At 40.7% G+C, this 16,277-nt stretch overlaps 1 protein-coding gene across 10 annotated transcripts in view; it reads left to right on the top strand.

Moving 5' to 3' along the window:
- Positions 1 to 16,277, top strand: part of LRCH3 (leucine rich repeats and calponin homology domain containing 3) — a 155,193-nt gene that overhangs the window by 133,695 nt on the left and 5,221 nt on the right. For 8 of the 10 annotated variants that reach the window (XM_066240689.1, XM_066240684.1, XM_066240686.1 and 5 more), the window contains 6 exons: positions 3,527 to 3,575; positions 4,547 to 4,648; positions 6,271 to 6,389; positions 7,725 to 7,862; positions 8,561 to 8,638; positions 14,065 to 16,220. In XM_066240689.1, coding sequence (XP_066096786.1) covers positions 3,527 to 3,575; positions 4,547 to 4,648; positions 6,271 to 6,389; positions 7,725 to 7,862; positions 8,561 to 8,638; positions 14,065 to 14,265 — 687 coding nt within the window. In that variant the 3' untranslated portion in view covers positions 14,266 to 16,220. Of the gene's footprint in view, positions 1 to 3,526; positions 3,576 to 4,546; positions 4,649 to 6,270; positions 6,390 to 7,724; positions 7,863 to 8,560; positions 8,639 to 14,064; positions 16,221 to 16,277 lie in introns of those variants that run through there. The other 2 variants (XM_066240688.1, XM_066240682.1) reach the window with 1 other exon arrangement.

The raw sequence follows: 16,277 nt of genomic DNA, 5'->3' as shown, positions 1-16,277 counted from the left end.
TTTTTCTTTTCAAGAAAGAGAGAGGCAGACAGGGACAGACAGACTGGAAGGGAGAGAAATAAGAAGCATCAACTCATAGCTGAGGCACTTAGTTGTTCATTGATTATCTTCTCATATGTGCCTTTACTGGGGGCTGGGAGAATAGCAGAGCGAGTGACCCCTTGCTCAAGCCAGTAACATTGAACTCAAGCCAGTGACCTTGGGCTTCAAGCGAGATACCATGGAGTCATGTCTATGATCCCACACTCAAGCTGGTGACCTTGGGGTTTCAAACCTGGGTCCTCAGTGTCCCAGGCTAACGCTCTATCCACTGTACCACCACCTGGTCAGGTGATTTATTTTTTGACACCCAGTTACTTTACAGCAGGTATACACTCTATTTAGGCATGTTTTTATTTATTTTTTTGCCCTTCAGTTCTTCAAAAAATTTCAAATTTCATCAGTGGCTTATAAATGAGTTGAACTAATTATTTTAGTATTTTAGAATGCAAATTACTTAGATTTATAGTTTTAATAAAAGTACATTTTAAAAATCAGCATTTTAGCCTCAGCAAGCGTTGGTGCAATGGATAAAGCTTCAGATGGGGATGCAGAGGACCCAGGTTCGAAACCCCAAGGTGACCAGCTGGAGCATGGGGTCACCAGCTTAAGCACGGAGCCACTGCCTTGAGCATGGTATCGTAGACATGATCCCAAGGTTGCTGGCTTGAGCAAATGTCACTCTGCTCTGCTGGAGCCGCCCTCTCCCCTGTCAAGGCACATATGAGAAAATAATGAATGAACAACTAAGGAACTGCAACAAAGAATTGATGCTTCTCATCTCTCTCCTTTCCTTCCTATCTGCCCCCCCCCTTTCTCTGTCACAAAAAAAACCCCCATAATTTTACAGGTTTCCTCTGTTTTAGCTGTGTTCTTCATTATACCCAACTGTGTAGTGTCTTTTGGTATTTTGGGTGGTAGAGAATTTTTTTTGCCATTCAATGGAATTTTTTTCAGCTCTTCTATCATCTAATAGAGTTGCTTATTAACCTTATCATTTTTTTCCTTAGCGTAACTCCTACTAATAAGTCTTTTTAAATTTTTTTAAACTATTTTTCCTGTATATCTGGAGTAATCTCTACTTTTTTCACTTTTCTGCTTATGCCATTAGTCTGTGAACATATCTTTGTTTAGCCTACTAGTTTTCTCCTTTTCTCCTATCTCATTTTCTTTGAATAAGGATAGTCTTTTGTTTCCTTATTAAGATATCCAGTTTGTGCCTCATTTGCATCTTCATTTCTTTTACTTCTTCCTGTTATTTTAAATCAAATTTGTTTTGCCTGACTTGTGGTGTTGCAGTCGCTAAAGCATTGACCTGGAATGCTGAGGTTGCCAGTTTGAAACTGGGCTTGCCTGGTCAAGGCACGTACTACAGGAGTTGATGCTTCCTGCTCTTTCCTACCTTCTCTCTCTGTCTCTTCTCTCTAAAATGAATAATTAAAAAGAAAAAAACCCACAAATTCATTTAAATTTCTGTTTCTCCTCAACATTCTAAATTTAGTGTATTGCCATTTCACTAATGTTGTCTTTTTCACTAGTGAAGGTGTATTACATTACTTCACTCAAGAGTGCACCTTGTGGCCCTGGCCAGTGGCTCAGTGGATAGAGTACTGGCCTGGTGTATGGACATGCTGGGTCGATTTTCAGTTAGGGCACACAGGAAAAGCAACCATCTCTTTCTTTCCCCCTCCATCTTCCTTTCCTCTTCCTCTTCCCCTCCTGCAGCCAGTGGCTTGATTGGTTCAAGTGTGGCCCTGGGCGCTGAGGATAGTTCCAATGGAGCGCATCAGCCTCAGGCACTAAAAATAACTTGGTACTTGAGCATTGGCCCCAGGTGGGGTTGCTGGGTGGATCCCGGGGGTCAGGGTGCGTGTCAGAGTCTGCTGCACTATCTTTTCTCTTCTCACCTAAAATAATAATAATAATAAAATAAAAAATACACCTTGCAAAAAATAAAAAAATGCACCTTTTCAAGACTTAATTCTCAAGCTAAAAGTATCAAACCAAGGAATAGTTCCCACAAAATGGGCCTCCAGGTCAGACCAAGAGTTTACTCAACAGCATGGCTTTTATTTATTTATTTTTGCAGTCAAAATACCATCATCAATTTCATCTGACCTAACTCCAATTAGAAATAAGAGATTTCTGAAAATAATTGAAACCAGAAAGGAAGGAGATAAAACATGGGAGCAGATGTGTGTATGTTTTAAAGTCATTCTTTTAGTTCAGAAATGTGTCTTAGTTATCATAAAGTCATATTTAAATTATTTGATATATTTAGATGTCAAGACCTGAAAAATTGTTAATCCAGCTTTTTTGAGTCTATTCCCCTGCCAAGTCTTTAACATCTTTAACCCAGCTAACCAGCACGTCTTTTAAATGAGCTTAACTACATTTTACATTTCCTTTTTTTTTTTAGATAAACTAGCTCTTCCTCCTATTTGTAGTTCCTTTGTTCAATGAATTAAAAACATCATGGACTCAAGTACTAGTCTGGAAGTACAGCTCTCTGTAATATTTAAACACCTTATTTCCTAATTGAAATGAAGAAACCTTCATCATTCTTTCTTAACACATTAAATTTTATCCCCCAGAGGAGAGGGGGAAATATTTTAGAAACTATACAAGAAAAATACTTTCATAAAATTTTATTCATGCCTGACCAGATGGTGGTGCAGTGGATAGAGCATCAAACTGGGATGCCGAGGACCCAGGTTCGAGACCCCAAGGTTGCCAGCTTGAGTGCGGGCTCATCTGGTTTGAGAAGAGCTCACCAGCTTGGACCCAAGGTCACTGGCTCGAGCAAGGGGTTACTCGGTCTGCTGAAGGCCCATGGTCAAGGCACATATGAGAAAGCAATCAATGAACAACTAAGGTGTCGCAAAAAAAAACTAATGATTGATGCTTCTCATCTCTCTCCGTTCCTGTCTGTCCCTATCTATCCCTCTCTCTGACACTCTCTGTCTCTGTAATAAAAAAAATAAATAAAAATTATTCTTTTCTGTACATTGCCAATAAAGTTTTCTGCCTTAGGATACTGGTAATTTTTTTTCCACAATCATAGTAACGGCCTGTTATATAATAGGAGTGTCTTTAAAGAATGTAATACATAAACCTTGTATTCGATATAATTCAATTAAAAATTTGTCCTTAACAGATCAAATTATTTTATTAGAGCCCTGACCAGATAGCTTGGTTGGGTAGAGCATCATCCAAAAGAGCAGAGGTTACTGGTTCAGTCCCCAGCCAGGGCACATACAGGAACAGATTAATGTTCCTCTCTCTTTCTCTCTCTCTCTCTTCCCCTTCCTCTCTCTCTAAAATCAAAAAAGTAAACATTAAAAAATTTATTAGACCAAATTCTCATTTCTAGACTTAATTTTGAAGGAGAGTTGCATAGTTTTTTTCTTTTGTTATCCCAAAGTGTTCATAAATGTGGAGAGTACCTCTCCTTGAATAATATTTATGTATCTCTGTTTCTCTACAGAATGATGATCAAGCCAATGCTGTATCAAGTTCACCTACAACAGAAACAGGTAATAGACACAAAGGTGCAGTTCATTTACCACATCAGAATTAAAATTCTTTACCAGGATTTTCCTGATACTTTTTTTTCTAAGTGAGAGGAGGGGAGATAGGCTCCCACATCACCCTAACCAGGATCCACCTGGCAACCCCTGTCTGGGGCCAATGCTCTGCCCATCTGGGGCTGTGCTCACAACCAAGCTTTTTTATTTTATTTTTTAGCACCTAAGGCTGAGGCTCCTTGGAGCCATTCTCACTGCCCAGGGCTGATGCACTTAAATCAGTCAAGCCATGGCAGTGGGAGAAGGAAGAGAGGGGGAGGGGCAGGGGTGGAAAAGCAGATAGTTGCTTCTCCTGTGTGCCCTTACCAGGAATCAAACCTGGGACATCCACACTCTGGGCCAATGCTCTACTACTGAGCCAACTGACCAGGGCCTCACTATTTTTTTTCAGTTACAGTTTACATTCATTATTATTTTGTACTCAAGTGTACAGCATAGTAGTTAGACAAAGTGATGTCCTCCTCTCAATATTTCAAGTACCCACCTGGCTGATAAATTACCTCTTAGAAAACTGTGGCTTCCTTTGCTGAGATGAGAAATCAGACACAAAATTGGGAACTTTCTGCACATTTTCAATTTTGTAATTCAAATGGTTGTTCAACTGTTCAGCCATTTGATTTGAAAAAATGATCATGAGCTACCAGTGCTGTAAGTTTGCAAGAGACTATTTTTAATATATTAACATTCATTCTGCCTTTACTGAGATACCAAAAATAACATGACAATTAGAAATACATACAAGCAGCCTTACTGCTGTCAGGGTTCTACTAGATTTGTATTAACAAAATTATAATCCTTTTATATCATTACCATGTTTAATTTCACTTCCCATTTATTGAACTTTTGTGGCATGTATGTCTGATTCATATTTAATGATTTTCCATCTCTTTTCATCTGTTTTGCTTTTTGTGCCAATTTAGTTCATTCCCCTGCATATTTTCCTGCTGCTGTCCAGAGAAACCAGCCCCAGCGCCCCGAGAGCTTCCTTTTCCGAGCAGCTGTCAGGGCAGAAATAAATAAAGGTAGGAGGGTGTGACTAAAGGGGGAGGAGCAGGAGGCCTTATATGACAATGTTAACTGTTACATGCTTCTCACCTTCTGCCCTGAGATGTCACCTTGGCAAAATTTCTAAACTGCATTTATCTGTAATCTCACAGACCTTAAAGCAGGTGAATCTTGTTTGAATTTGTTTTAATTAGAAAGTCTCTTCGGGCGCATGTGGGAGTCTGTCTGCCTCCCCATTTCCAACTTCAGAAAAATACAAAAAATAAAAAAATAAAAAATAAAATAAAATAAAAGAAAGTCTCTGAACCACCTAAAAGCAGATTATAGTGTTAGAACAAATAAAATATTCATTCAGGGCTTTAGAGAATGTTCCTCTTCTCTGTAATGAGCTCTTTATCAGATTTTTCTGTTTATAAAAGCTATTTTCTGAGTTCTTAAAGAAATGAATCAGTGATTTTTTTAAATGACTTAGTATCTTTTTTTTTAATTAATATGACAAATTTCTGCCTGGTCCAGAAAGAAATTACATGGAATTAAAAAGATTTCAAGTCCAAAACTACTTTTACTGTAACTGATAGATGCACTTGCAGTGAGATTTAAAATGAAGCTGGAGACATACTACTGATAGGATTCTAAAGTAGTATGGAAAACTGTTTACATACATTATCTACTAATGTTGAACATTTGTATATCCTGTTACTAGCAGTTTTGCTCTCTGAAATATGTACACATGTATACCAAAAGAGATGTGTAAAAATATTCATAGTAACATTATTCATAGTAGCCCCAAACTGAATGTCTATCAGTGACAGAACAGATAAAACATTGTGGCGTGTTTATACAGTGGGGTGTCACATAAGCGATGCACAAATTAATGTACACAGCATGGGGTAAATCTTAGAAACATAATGTTGATCAAAAGAAGACAGAAAAGTATATATACATAAACATGTTTATTTATAGAAAGTTCAAAAATGTTTAAAAACTAATCTGGTGTTAGAAGTCAGGAAGTCCATTGTTAGAACCTGGTGTTAGAACTTTGGGTTCTGATGGGTAGGGAGCTTGAGAGAAGCTTATGGGTGTTGGTAATGTTGCATTTATTGACCTAGATGTTTCCACTTTGTGAAGATAATTTATTGTGCTATTTGCTTATAATTTGTGTGTAATTTTCTGTATGTGTGCTGTTTTTCAATAAAAACATTATGCAGTGGATATAACCCAACAAAAGTAATTGAGCCAAATGGGTAATGGACATTTGTTGGTTTTTATACAATTCTCACTTTAATTTTATATATTTGAAAATTAATATAATAACTTTAAATTTTTATTTAGAAAATTAAATTTAATCAGGTGACATTGATCAATAAAAATATGTTTCATGTGAAAATCTCTATAGCATTTGAACTGTTGATTGTATTGTGTGCCCATCACCCAAAGTCAAGTCATTTTCTGTCACTGTATATTTGTCCCTCTTTCCTCACCCCCAACCTTCTCCCCCGTGACTTCTTCACTTTTATCTATGTAAAAGAGTTAATCCAGAATAGTAAGTGCTATACTTGGAAGGAAACTGATCAGGTGGGTCAGAGTATTAAAGCACTGTCAAATCACCTTTCCGTCTTACCTATTAATATTTGTTTAGGTCATGCCTCACCCCTTCCTTCATCTTCTGCATCTACCACTGATTCTGCAGATCCCATAACAGGGCAGAATTCAAGGCAGAGAGACGAAGAACTGGAATCAATAGATCTGCTCCGGAAAGTGCGTACATTAGCTTTAAATTACACTTTTTCATTGATATTGGTATAGCCTATAATCCTGCAATCACTTATTTACATAACTTACACTTTTTTGTGTGTGTGACAGAGACAGACAGAGAGAGGGACAGACAGGAAGGGAGAGAAATGAGAAGCATTAATTCTTCGTTGGGACTCCTTAGTTGTTCATTGATTTGTTTTCTCATATGTGCCTTGACCAGAGGGCTCCAGCAGAGTGCAAGATAGTGATCCCTTGTGTAAGCAAGTGACCTTGGGCTTCAAGCCATTGACCTTTGGGCTCAAGCCAGCGACTATGAGGTCATGTCTATGATCCCACGCTCAAGCCTGTGACCTGGGGTTTTGAACCTGGGTCCTCTGCGTCCCAGTCCGACTCTCTATCCACTGCACCACTGCCTGGTCAGGCACATGACTTATAACTTTTAATCCTGCAATCACTTGTTTATGTGACTTATAATTGTGTGATAAAAGTAAAAAATTTTCTTGTTAAGGAAATTGGAAAATGAGATGGGTTATTCTGTAAAGCTTGATCGTTCACCTTACCCACTTTAAAATTTCTTCTGCCTCATGTAAAGAAATCTTATAAGAGTAATAATAATTTATATGTATGTACTCATATGCATAACACATCGTATATAGTGTTTATTTTTTTTCTTTTTCTTTTATTTTTTTGTATTTTTCTGAAGCTGGAAACTGGGAGAGACAGTCAGACACACTCCCGCATGCACCCCACCGGGATCCACCCGGCATGCCCACCAGGGGCGATGCTCTGCCCACCAGGGAGCGATGCTTCGCCATGACCAGAGCCACTCTAGCGCCTGGGGCAGAGGCCAAGGAGCCATCGCCAGCGCCCGGGCCATCTTTGCTCCAATGGAGCCTTGGCTGCGGGAGGGGAAGAGAGAGACAGGAAGGAGGGGGTGGGGGTGGAGAAGCAAATGGGGGCCTCTCCTATGTGCCCTGGCCGGGAATCGAACCCGGGTCCCCCGCACGCCAGGCCGATGCTCTACCGCTGAGCCAACTGGCCAGGGCTATAGTGTTTATTTTTTTATTTTGGCTTTGAAAGAGAATCTAGTGGTGATGTTTTTTTTAATCAGAAAACGGTAAGTGAATTTCTCCTGTATTTTGTTCACTGTGACCTGACTGCCGTACGTATGTAATTGACCTTACCTTGATTTACCATAGAAGGATGAAGTAGGGGTTAGGAAGTTATTTGCATTTTATCTTGTATTCTGATTAAATATATCCCATTGTAACCCCATTATTATACTATGTGTCAGCCGCTCTTCAGTTAATAATATTACATATTTTCCTGTTCTTTCAGCATATTGAGTACCGGTTAAAAGTATCTCTGCCTTGTGATCTCGGAGCAGCTCTAACCGATGGTGTTGTTCTTTGCCATTTGGCCAATCATGTGTGGCCTCGATCTGTCCCAAGTATTCACGTTCCCTCACCAGCTGTAGTAAGTTTATAATGTTAAATGTTGGCTTTTCATCAGACAGTTATTAAGTACAGTGGCAAGCACTGTGCATAATGCTTGAGGTACAAATATAAATAGCGCAGTCCCTGCCTTCCCTTCACTTCTTCTAAGGGAGAAAATAGACATATATACAGTGACTTAGAGCAGTGTGATGTGTGTCAGGAGAGAGGTGTATAAAAGGCCTACTATAGGAATACAAAAAATGGAGCACTTAATTCTGCCTTGGAGATCTCAGGAAAGCTTTCCCAGAAGAGGTAAAATTATAGGACTTTTTGCATAGTTTTCCTAGACTTGAAAGATAAGGAAGATCATGGCACATTCAAGGAATTTTAAAGTTCAGAATAGATCATGCACAAGGTGTGGGTACAGATGGCAGGAGGTAGAGCTGGAGAGATGAGCCAGAGGCCAGCACCGATTTCTGTAAAGCTGTATTGGAACACAGTCCCATTTATTTGTTTATATACTGTCTATATTGCTTCCTGCTCTTAGCAGAATCGAGTAGTTGCAACAAATTATAATGGCCCTTAAGACTAACACATTTGTTATCTGGTCCTTTAAGAAAAAGTTTGCTGACTCTCTGATCTAAACCATTATGTTTTTAAAGCAATTAGCAAGAATATTTTTTAAGTTAGCAAAATGTTTTTAAACTTTGCTAATATCACATTTTTCTTCCTTTGCAGCCTAAATTAACAATGGCAAAATGCAGGCGAAATGTGGAGAATTTCCTAGAAGCTTGCAGAAAAATTGGTGTACCTCAGGTAATAAACATCATATTTTATGTTGCCTAAATAGACTTGGGTATTATTTTCCTAAAATTGTTCAGAAATGCCAGTATCTTTACTCTTTATGGGGCTAGCTCCAAACTTCAGTTGGTCATTACTAACATGACTTTGTGTTACTAGAGTCAATCGGTGTAAGTACTTTTGAGCAGTTTTTCTTAATTATTTCTAAGGACCAACCCAAGAAATTATATACATATAAATTTATTGTAGTAATTAATGCTAAATAATCAAAACTACTAACTCTTTTTTCCTAAAGGTTCTCATTTGCTCTTTGACTTGTATTACATCTTCATACACAATAGAGTCTGTGCTTCAAAATAAGTGCATTTCAGATTGAGAATGCTTCAACTGGTTTCAGGTTTTTTAACACTTGCTGTAATACTTTTTTTACGTTTATTTTAAAATAATTTTAGACCTAGAGAAATGTTACAAAAGTATCACACAGAGTTACTATGTACCCTTCACCCAATTCCTCTATTGTTAACGCCTGTATAGTTATCATCCAAACTAACAAACACTGGGACAGTGCTGTTAACTCACTTAAACACGGTCAGATTTCCCCCGTTTTTCCACCAAACTCTAATACTTTGGAATTAAGCACCCAAGAGGCCATTTCTAGGTATTAGTTCTGCTATTGAGGTTTATTGCCTCTAGCTTCTTCCGTTAAAGCTTTATTGTCCTTTACTAGTACAAAAAAATTAGGCCCTGGCTGTATTGCTCAGTTGGTTAGAACATTGTGTTGAAGCACAGAGGTTGCTGGTTCAACCCCCAGTCAGGACACATACAGGAACAGATGTTTCTGTCTCGGCCCTGCTCTCTCCCTTCCTCTCTCAAAATTCAATAAAATAAACATTTTTTTTTTTTAATAGTACAAAAATGTTAAACTTTATAGATGTGATTAGGGACATGAACTTGATACTATCATTTTTTATTCATTTACCCTTTTTTTTCTTAAGTGAGAAGCAGGGAGGCAGAGAGATATACTCCCACATGTACCCCGACTATGATCCACCCGGCAACCCCCTATAGGGCAATGCTCTGCCCCTCAGAGGCCGTTGATCTGTTGTTTGGCAACCAAGCTCTTTTAGCACCTGAGGCAAGGCCATGGAGCAATCCTCAGTACTCCGGGCCAACTTATTCCAATCAAGCCATGGCTGCGGAAGGGGGGGAGAGAGAGGAAGGAGAGGGGGAAAAGTGGAGAAGCAGATGGGCGCTTCTCCAGTGTGCCGTAACCGGGAATTGAACCCAGGACTTCCACACGCCAGGCCAAACTCTACCACTGAGCCAACCAGACAGGTCCTTCATTTACCCTTTTAAAAAAGTTTTGTTTCCCTGGCCGGTTGGCTCAGCGGTAGAGCGTCAGCCTAGCGTGCGGAGGACCCGGGTTCGATTCCCGGCCAGGGCACACAGGAGAAGCGCCCATTTGCTTCTCCACCCCTCCGCCGCGCTTTCCTCTCTGTCTCTCTCTTCCCCTCCCGCAGCCAAGGCTCCATTGGAGCAAAGATGGCCCGGGCGCTGGCGATGGCTCCTTGGCCTCTGCCCCAGGCGCTAGAGTGGCTCTGGTCGCAATATGGCGACGCCCAGGATGGGCAGAGCATCGCCCCCTGGTGGGCAGTGTCGCCCCTGGTGGGCGTGCCGGGTGGATCCCGGTCGGGCGCATGCGGGAGTCTGTCTGACTGTCTCTCCCTGTTTCCAGCTTCAGAAAAATGGAAAAAACAAAAAAACAAAAACAAAAAGTTTTGTTAAACCAACTAAGCATGGTGCTCTTAAGAAATAATATATTTGGCCTGACTTGTGGCGCAGTGGATAAAGTGTCAACCTGGAAATGCTGAGGTTGCCGGTTCAAAACCCTGGGCTTGCCTGGTCAAGGCACATATGGGAGTTGATGCTTTCTGCTCCTCCCCCCTTCTCTCTCTCTCTCTCTCTCCCTTCTCTATAATGAATAAATAAAATCTTTATATAAAAAAAAAAGAAAGAATATATTTAATAAAATTAAATTTAAAGAAATAAACAACTTGGTGACATTTGATACTTTTTTTTCATTAGTCACAATCATTATGGTTCCTGTCATCATATTTTATCTAACCTTCAAAGAGAAAAACATGATTCTTCTATCTCCTTTTTAGAAACCCAGCTGGCCAAGGCTACTATTTTATTTTTCACTTTTTTCTTTTTTTTTTTTTTAAGGAATTTTTTTTTTTAGTACATTTTCTTTTTTTTTAACTTTATTTATTTATTCATTTAAAGAGGAGAGAGAGAGAGAGAAAGAGAGAGAGAGAGAGAGAGAAGGGAGGAGCAGAAAGCATCAACTCCCATATGTGCCTTGACCAGGCAAGCCCAGGGCTTTGAACCGGCGACCTCACCATTTCAGGTTAAAGCTTTATCCACTGCGCCACCACAGGTCAGGCTATTTTTCACTTTTTTCTTTTGTGGTTTTTTAAAAAGCTGAATTATGAAAGAATTGAAATTTACATTTAGTGGAGGTTAGCAAAGACCTTTATTATTTCTCTGAACAAATTTTTTTAAAATTTTTCTCATTTTATGTAATACAAATTTCTAAAGGCTCATCGTCTTTTTTAGAACAAACCATTTTTAAACATATTAAGAATATTAATAAATTTTATAAACAGAGAGCATGTATTTTCTCCATATTAATAGCAGGTTCTAATACTCATATGTACACATTAACATCCAGTGCTTCCCTTCCATCCCTGAAGATGTTCCTACCTGGTCAGCACAGTACACAGGCATGCCCAGCACCTGCCCCAGGTCCATAGCACAGTTCTTAAAAGAATGTGGCATGGACTGGTGCTGGGAATGCAGCCAGGGAAAAGATACAAGTGATTAAAGAGAGTCGCTGCTTACATAGAGGGGAGAGGGCTGAAACAGCACCGAACAGGAAGACGTGTTAGCAGAATTAGCCTATGTCAGACCTGTTAAAAGTTCTGTTTGCTAGTGTTTCTCGTCATAGTACCTGTGCTCTGGGCTTTACTGTGTCAGATGTAAAGTGTATACACTGAGACTGTTTCAGAGTGTACCTGCCATCAGTCAGCAAAATTCAAAACAGTGCCTTAAAGCATGCATTTAATTCAGCATTTGCTAAGCAATGGTCAACAGTATTTACTGTGGGCCAGCTTGCTCCTGTTCCTGTCAGAGCAGGAGGCAGAAAAAAAACACAGTTTTAAAAGATTCATTGGTTAGATGGGGGTTCCTGAGACATCCTTCCTCCTTTTCCCTCTTTCCACCAGAAAGGGGAAGTGGACATTCCACATAGCCCACCTCTTCCTCTGCTTTGGCCTTCCACTCTTGTCTCTACCGCCACCACCACCACCACTTTTAGATGGGTTCCTGTTATGCTGCTACTTCTGCTAAAAATTAGTTATTTGCATAGAACAAAGTGAAGGGAAATGAATAAATACACAAACTTGTAGGTTCAAACTAGCCTTCTCAGGTCCTTCTGCTACAGGAGGAAAGAGAAATCTGTGCCCCCTCTTCCTTTGTCCCCCCTGCTCTGGGCGTTCTGAACTGCCCAAATATGCCCACTCCTCTGTGTGCCTCATAAAGGGAGTCAGGGATATAGAAATGGTCACTTTTGAAATGGTATGTGAAATCTAATATTGTAAATATTAACGTCATATTCCATGCATTGAAGCAAACAATTTCCCTCCTCATAACACTTTTAAAGTGTTTATAAGGTAAATTATAAATGAAACATTAAAGAATAAGGTAACTAGGCCCTGGCCAGTGGTAGAGCGTCAGCCTGGCGTGCAGAAGTCCCGGGTTCAATTCCCGGCCAGGGCACACAGGAGAAGCACCCATCTGCTTCTCCACCCCTCCCCCTCTCCTTCCTCTCTGTCTCTCTCTTCCCCTCCCGCAGCCGAGGCTCCATTGGAGCAAAGATGGCCCGGGCACTGGGGATGGCTCTTTGGCCACTGCCCCAGGTGCTAGAGTGGCTCTGGTCGCAACAGAGCAACACCCCGGAAGGGCAGAGTATCGCCCCCTGGTGGGCAGAGCGTCGCCCCCTGGTGGGCGTGCCGGGTGGATCCCGGTTGGGCGCATGCGGGAGTCTGTCTGGCTGTCTCTCCCCGTTTCCAGCTTCAGAAAAATACAAAAAAAAAAAAAAGGTAACTACTAAAAACCTCTGATAAGCCTGAGCATGTAATGGTCTATTATTAAATGCTTTTATTAAATATATGTTACATTTGAAAAATTATAGTAGGTGATAAAAATTTCTATGTGAGTTCTGTATCTTGTGTCCTAAACTTATCTGTTATGTGTTAAATATTTTCCCATTTTCAAGTCCAATAGTATATTTATTTATTTGATTTCTTAGTCTGTGAACTGGAGAGTTTGGATGATCTCTAAGGCCCCTTATGGTGGTAGATTCATTTTGTACATACTAATGAACTGGATTTGGTCAAGATAGCCTTGCCCTGGGTGTTTAGAGGAACAGCAAAACATCCAGTGCGCCTGACTTTCAGCTAGTAAAGTTCTCTGATGATTAGGCTTTTTTCCTTTTTTGAACCTTCTGGATTTACCTGGCTTTCTCTGAAAACTTCCCTCACCTCCGCCTGCACCCAAGTTTTGTCCTTGCTTTCTGACCTATTCTTGTTCTGTTAATAAGGAAGGAGAGTCGAGAAAGAGGCTTCCTCCTGAAGATCTCACCACTCGGGCCTCACACAACCCTCAGCCAGCATCCAGTTGTCTGTTGTGTCCTGAATGTTCATGCTAGTCACAACCAGACAATTTTTTTTTTTTTTTCTTTTCATTTTTCTGAAGCTGGAAACAGGGAGAGACAGTCAGACAGACTCCCGCATGCGCCCGACCGGGGTCCACCCGGCACGCCCACCAGGGGGCGACGCTCTGCCCACCAGGGGGCGATGCTCTGCCCATCCTGGGCGTCGCCATGTTGCGACCCTCCTGGGTGTCGCCATATTGCGACCAGAGCCACTCTAGCGCCTGGGGCAGAGGCCACAGAGCCATCCCCAGCGCCCGGGCCATCTTTTGCTCCAATGGAGCCTTGGCTGCGGGAGGGGAAGAGAGAGACAGAGAGGAAGGCGTGGCGGAGGGGTGGAGAAGCAAATGGGCGCTTCTCCTATGTGCCCTGGCCGGGAATCGAACCCGGGTCCTCCGCACGCTAGGCCGACGCTCTACCGCTGAGCCAACCGGCCAGGGCCACAACCAGACAATTTTATTCTGCTATTTTGTAATAAAACCAAGCTCAGCACACAGGATTCTTTGTAGTTTAATTTTTCAGCCTTTTATTTTCATTCATCAGAGTAAAAAATGTTGCAATATGTGTTTCTTTGAATATGATTGAGATGAATTCTATATTCTAATCTGTATTTCTGATCCACTGACTTTGTTTTTCTGTTTTCCTTTCCTGCTCACACTTTGGACAGGACAATCTTTGTTCCCCTTCTGACATTCTTCAGCTAAACCTCAGCATTAAAAGAACTGTTGAAACCCTACTTTCTCTTGGGGCACATTCAGAAGAATCAAGTTTTATCTCTCTGTCTATCCAGCTTTTGGGTTTTGTCACATTTTATTGTACTTTAATGTTAACTCTCTGTATGCTTTATTCCTGGATCTTCCCCCTCTAGCAGAGAGGTTGCATCCCAGTGTTTTTCCCTTCATTCCTGTGCTTGGTGAAGGAGGTTTGTTTCTTGTCCAGAAATATTTATATATGTGCTGTCTTTTCCTGGTCATCAAAGATCTAACCAATAAAGTAGATAAATCCTTTTCTTATATATGCAGATAAGCAGCCCGTCACATTAGTTAGTAAGCATTTATGGGGACTAACAAAGAATAAAAGACCAATTATTTTTCCTCCTGGTCACTCATCCATTCACCTGGCCAGTGGCCTTGTTTCTGGTAAGTGCTGAAGTGTTTCTACTAATACAGTCCTGAGCCTGTTCTTAGAATATGACTAAACTTTATCTCCAAATGACATAAGACCCCACTGGGTCGTTTTTCCATGCCTGAACACAACTTAAGTGTTGAGATTGTAAATTGTTGAACTTCTTTAAGAACTACTCATAAAGAAAATGGTTGTACCCTTTCTGGTTTAGGGGGCACGTGATCACTTAAATCTCTGCATTGAACTATGCCCTGAAATCTCCCTTTTGGTTGTCTGGGCATCTTAGTGATTTTAATTTGATCAGAATGTTCAGTCCAAAGATCATGTAGGTTCTCTAGATTGCTATTCTGCGCCCACTATGTATATTTTACCAGGATGGCCCGACCCAAGTGCCTCCCACTATGTGTATTTTTAAAGCACACAACAAGAAAATGATTTGGAGTTGACCTTGTGGCACTGTGTAGATTCACTGTGTTAATCTTTATTTGAGCTTCACTTCTAGAATCCTACTGCGAATTTAAAATTGGAATTTATATAATTCCCAGTACATTTGAACCATCTTAATAGGTGAACTCATCTTTTATAGGCTGTTGAGATTCCATCTGAACAGTAGCAGGTAAAGTGTTAGGCAGCAGTCTCTGGTCTGTATCCAAGGCAGTGAATCCGTTGCTTTCAGAGTGCTTGTTAGTATATTTGCTGCTCTAGCCTTACCCCTTTCTGCCAGAGGTTGAAATTTTTGAAATTCAGTTCAAAAATTTTCCGAAAATTCACATCACTTTTTGACAAGCTGCCAGCACGCCAGTATCTGCAGCAGTGACTGACTGTGCACCACGTGAGAACATGTGTCCTCAGGAGCAGACGTGTGAGAAAAATCAGACCTCGGTGATGACCTTGTGCCTTAAGATGTAAATAACTCCCACGTCACTACCATTCCAGTAATGAGACGTGAGGCATAAATGGGTCAATGCTTGAAACAACTTTATACTTGCAGATTCCAGTTCTCATAAGTAGTGTTTCTGAACATTCAGGAATCTCCTGAGCTCTGTTAACAAAATTAGACAACTGAATTCACATCTGAAGGGAGATTGCAAGGAACATAACATCCTGTTGCAGAAGTCAGCCTGAAGTTCTGATTGCTTCCATATTAAATAAGACAGTTACTTACTCCATTAGCACTGTTTACTGTTAATGCAGAAAGATTGAAAAGTGTTGAAAACTTTAGTTTTATACAGTAGTAGTGCCTTCCAAAGTCGGGGGTGAGGGGTAGTTTTAAGATGTTTCTGAGTCAGAAATCATTCTGCTTTGTGGAGTTTTGTTCCTTTAAAAAAACACCTGATAAAAAACATGTCTTGTATGTGGTTTTAGGGGAGTAATTGTGCATTATTTCCAGGACACACGGGTTCCCTCGTAACCAGCTAGAAGGTAATTGCGTGTCTGGAAAGCGGAGCCTCTGAGGCCAGGGCCCGTCAGGGACCACAGAGGCGCTGCTGAGGTCAGGGAACGGGCCTCAGAGGAAACACATCTCTCTGGAGAACAGAACACCAGAAAGTGCATTTCAAGACCAGTTAACCTATACTTGAAGTTGTACTCAAAGTATTTCTACAAAGGTGGTAGTTTTATAAGAGCAAAAGATTGTAGTTACCTTGTTTTATCAGATAAGTATTTTTTAAAAAGGAAGCATGAGGACCAGTAAGTGCTCAAAATAAATACTTGGGCCTGACCTGTGGTGGCGCAGTGGATAAAGCGTCGACCTGG

The sequence above is a fragment of the Saccopteryx bilineata genome, chromosome 8 (assembly GCF_036850765.1).
Source record: "Saccopteryx bilineata isolate mSacBil1 chromosome 8, mSacBil1_pri_phased_curated, whole genome shotgun sequence".
In the NCBI taxonomy this organism is placed as follows: domain Eukaryota; kingdom Metazoa; phylum Chordata; class Mammalia; order Chiroptera; family Emballonuridae; genus Saccopteryx; species Saccopteryx bilineata.
The sequence above is the reverse complement of the archived record's forward strand: the minus strand, read 5'-3'. Positions and strand labels throughout refer to the sequence as shown.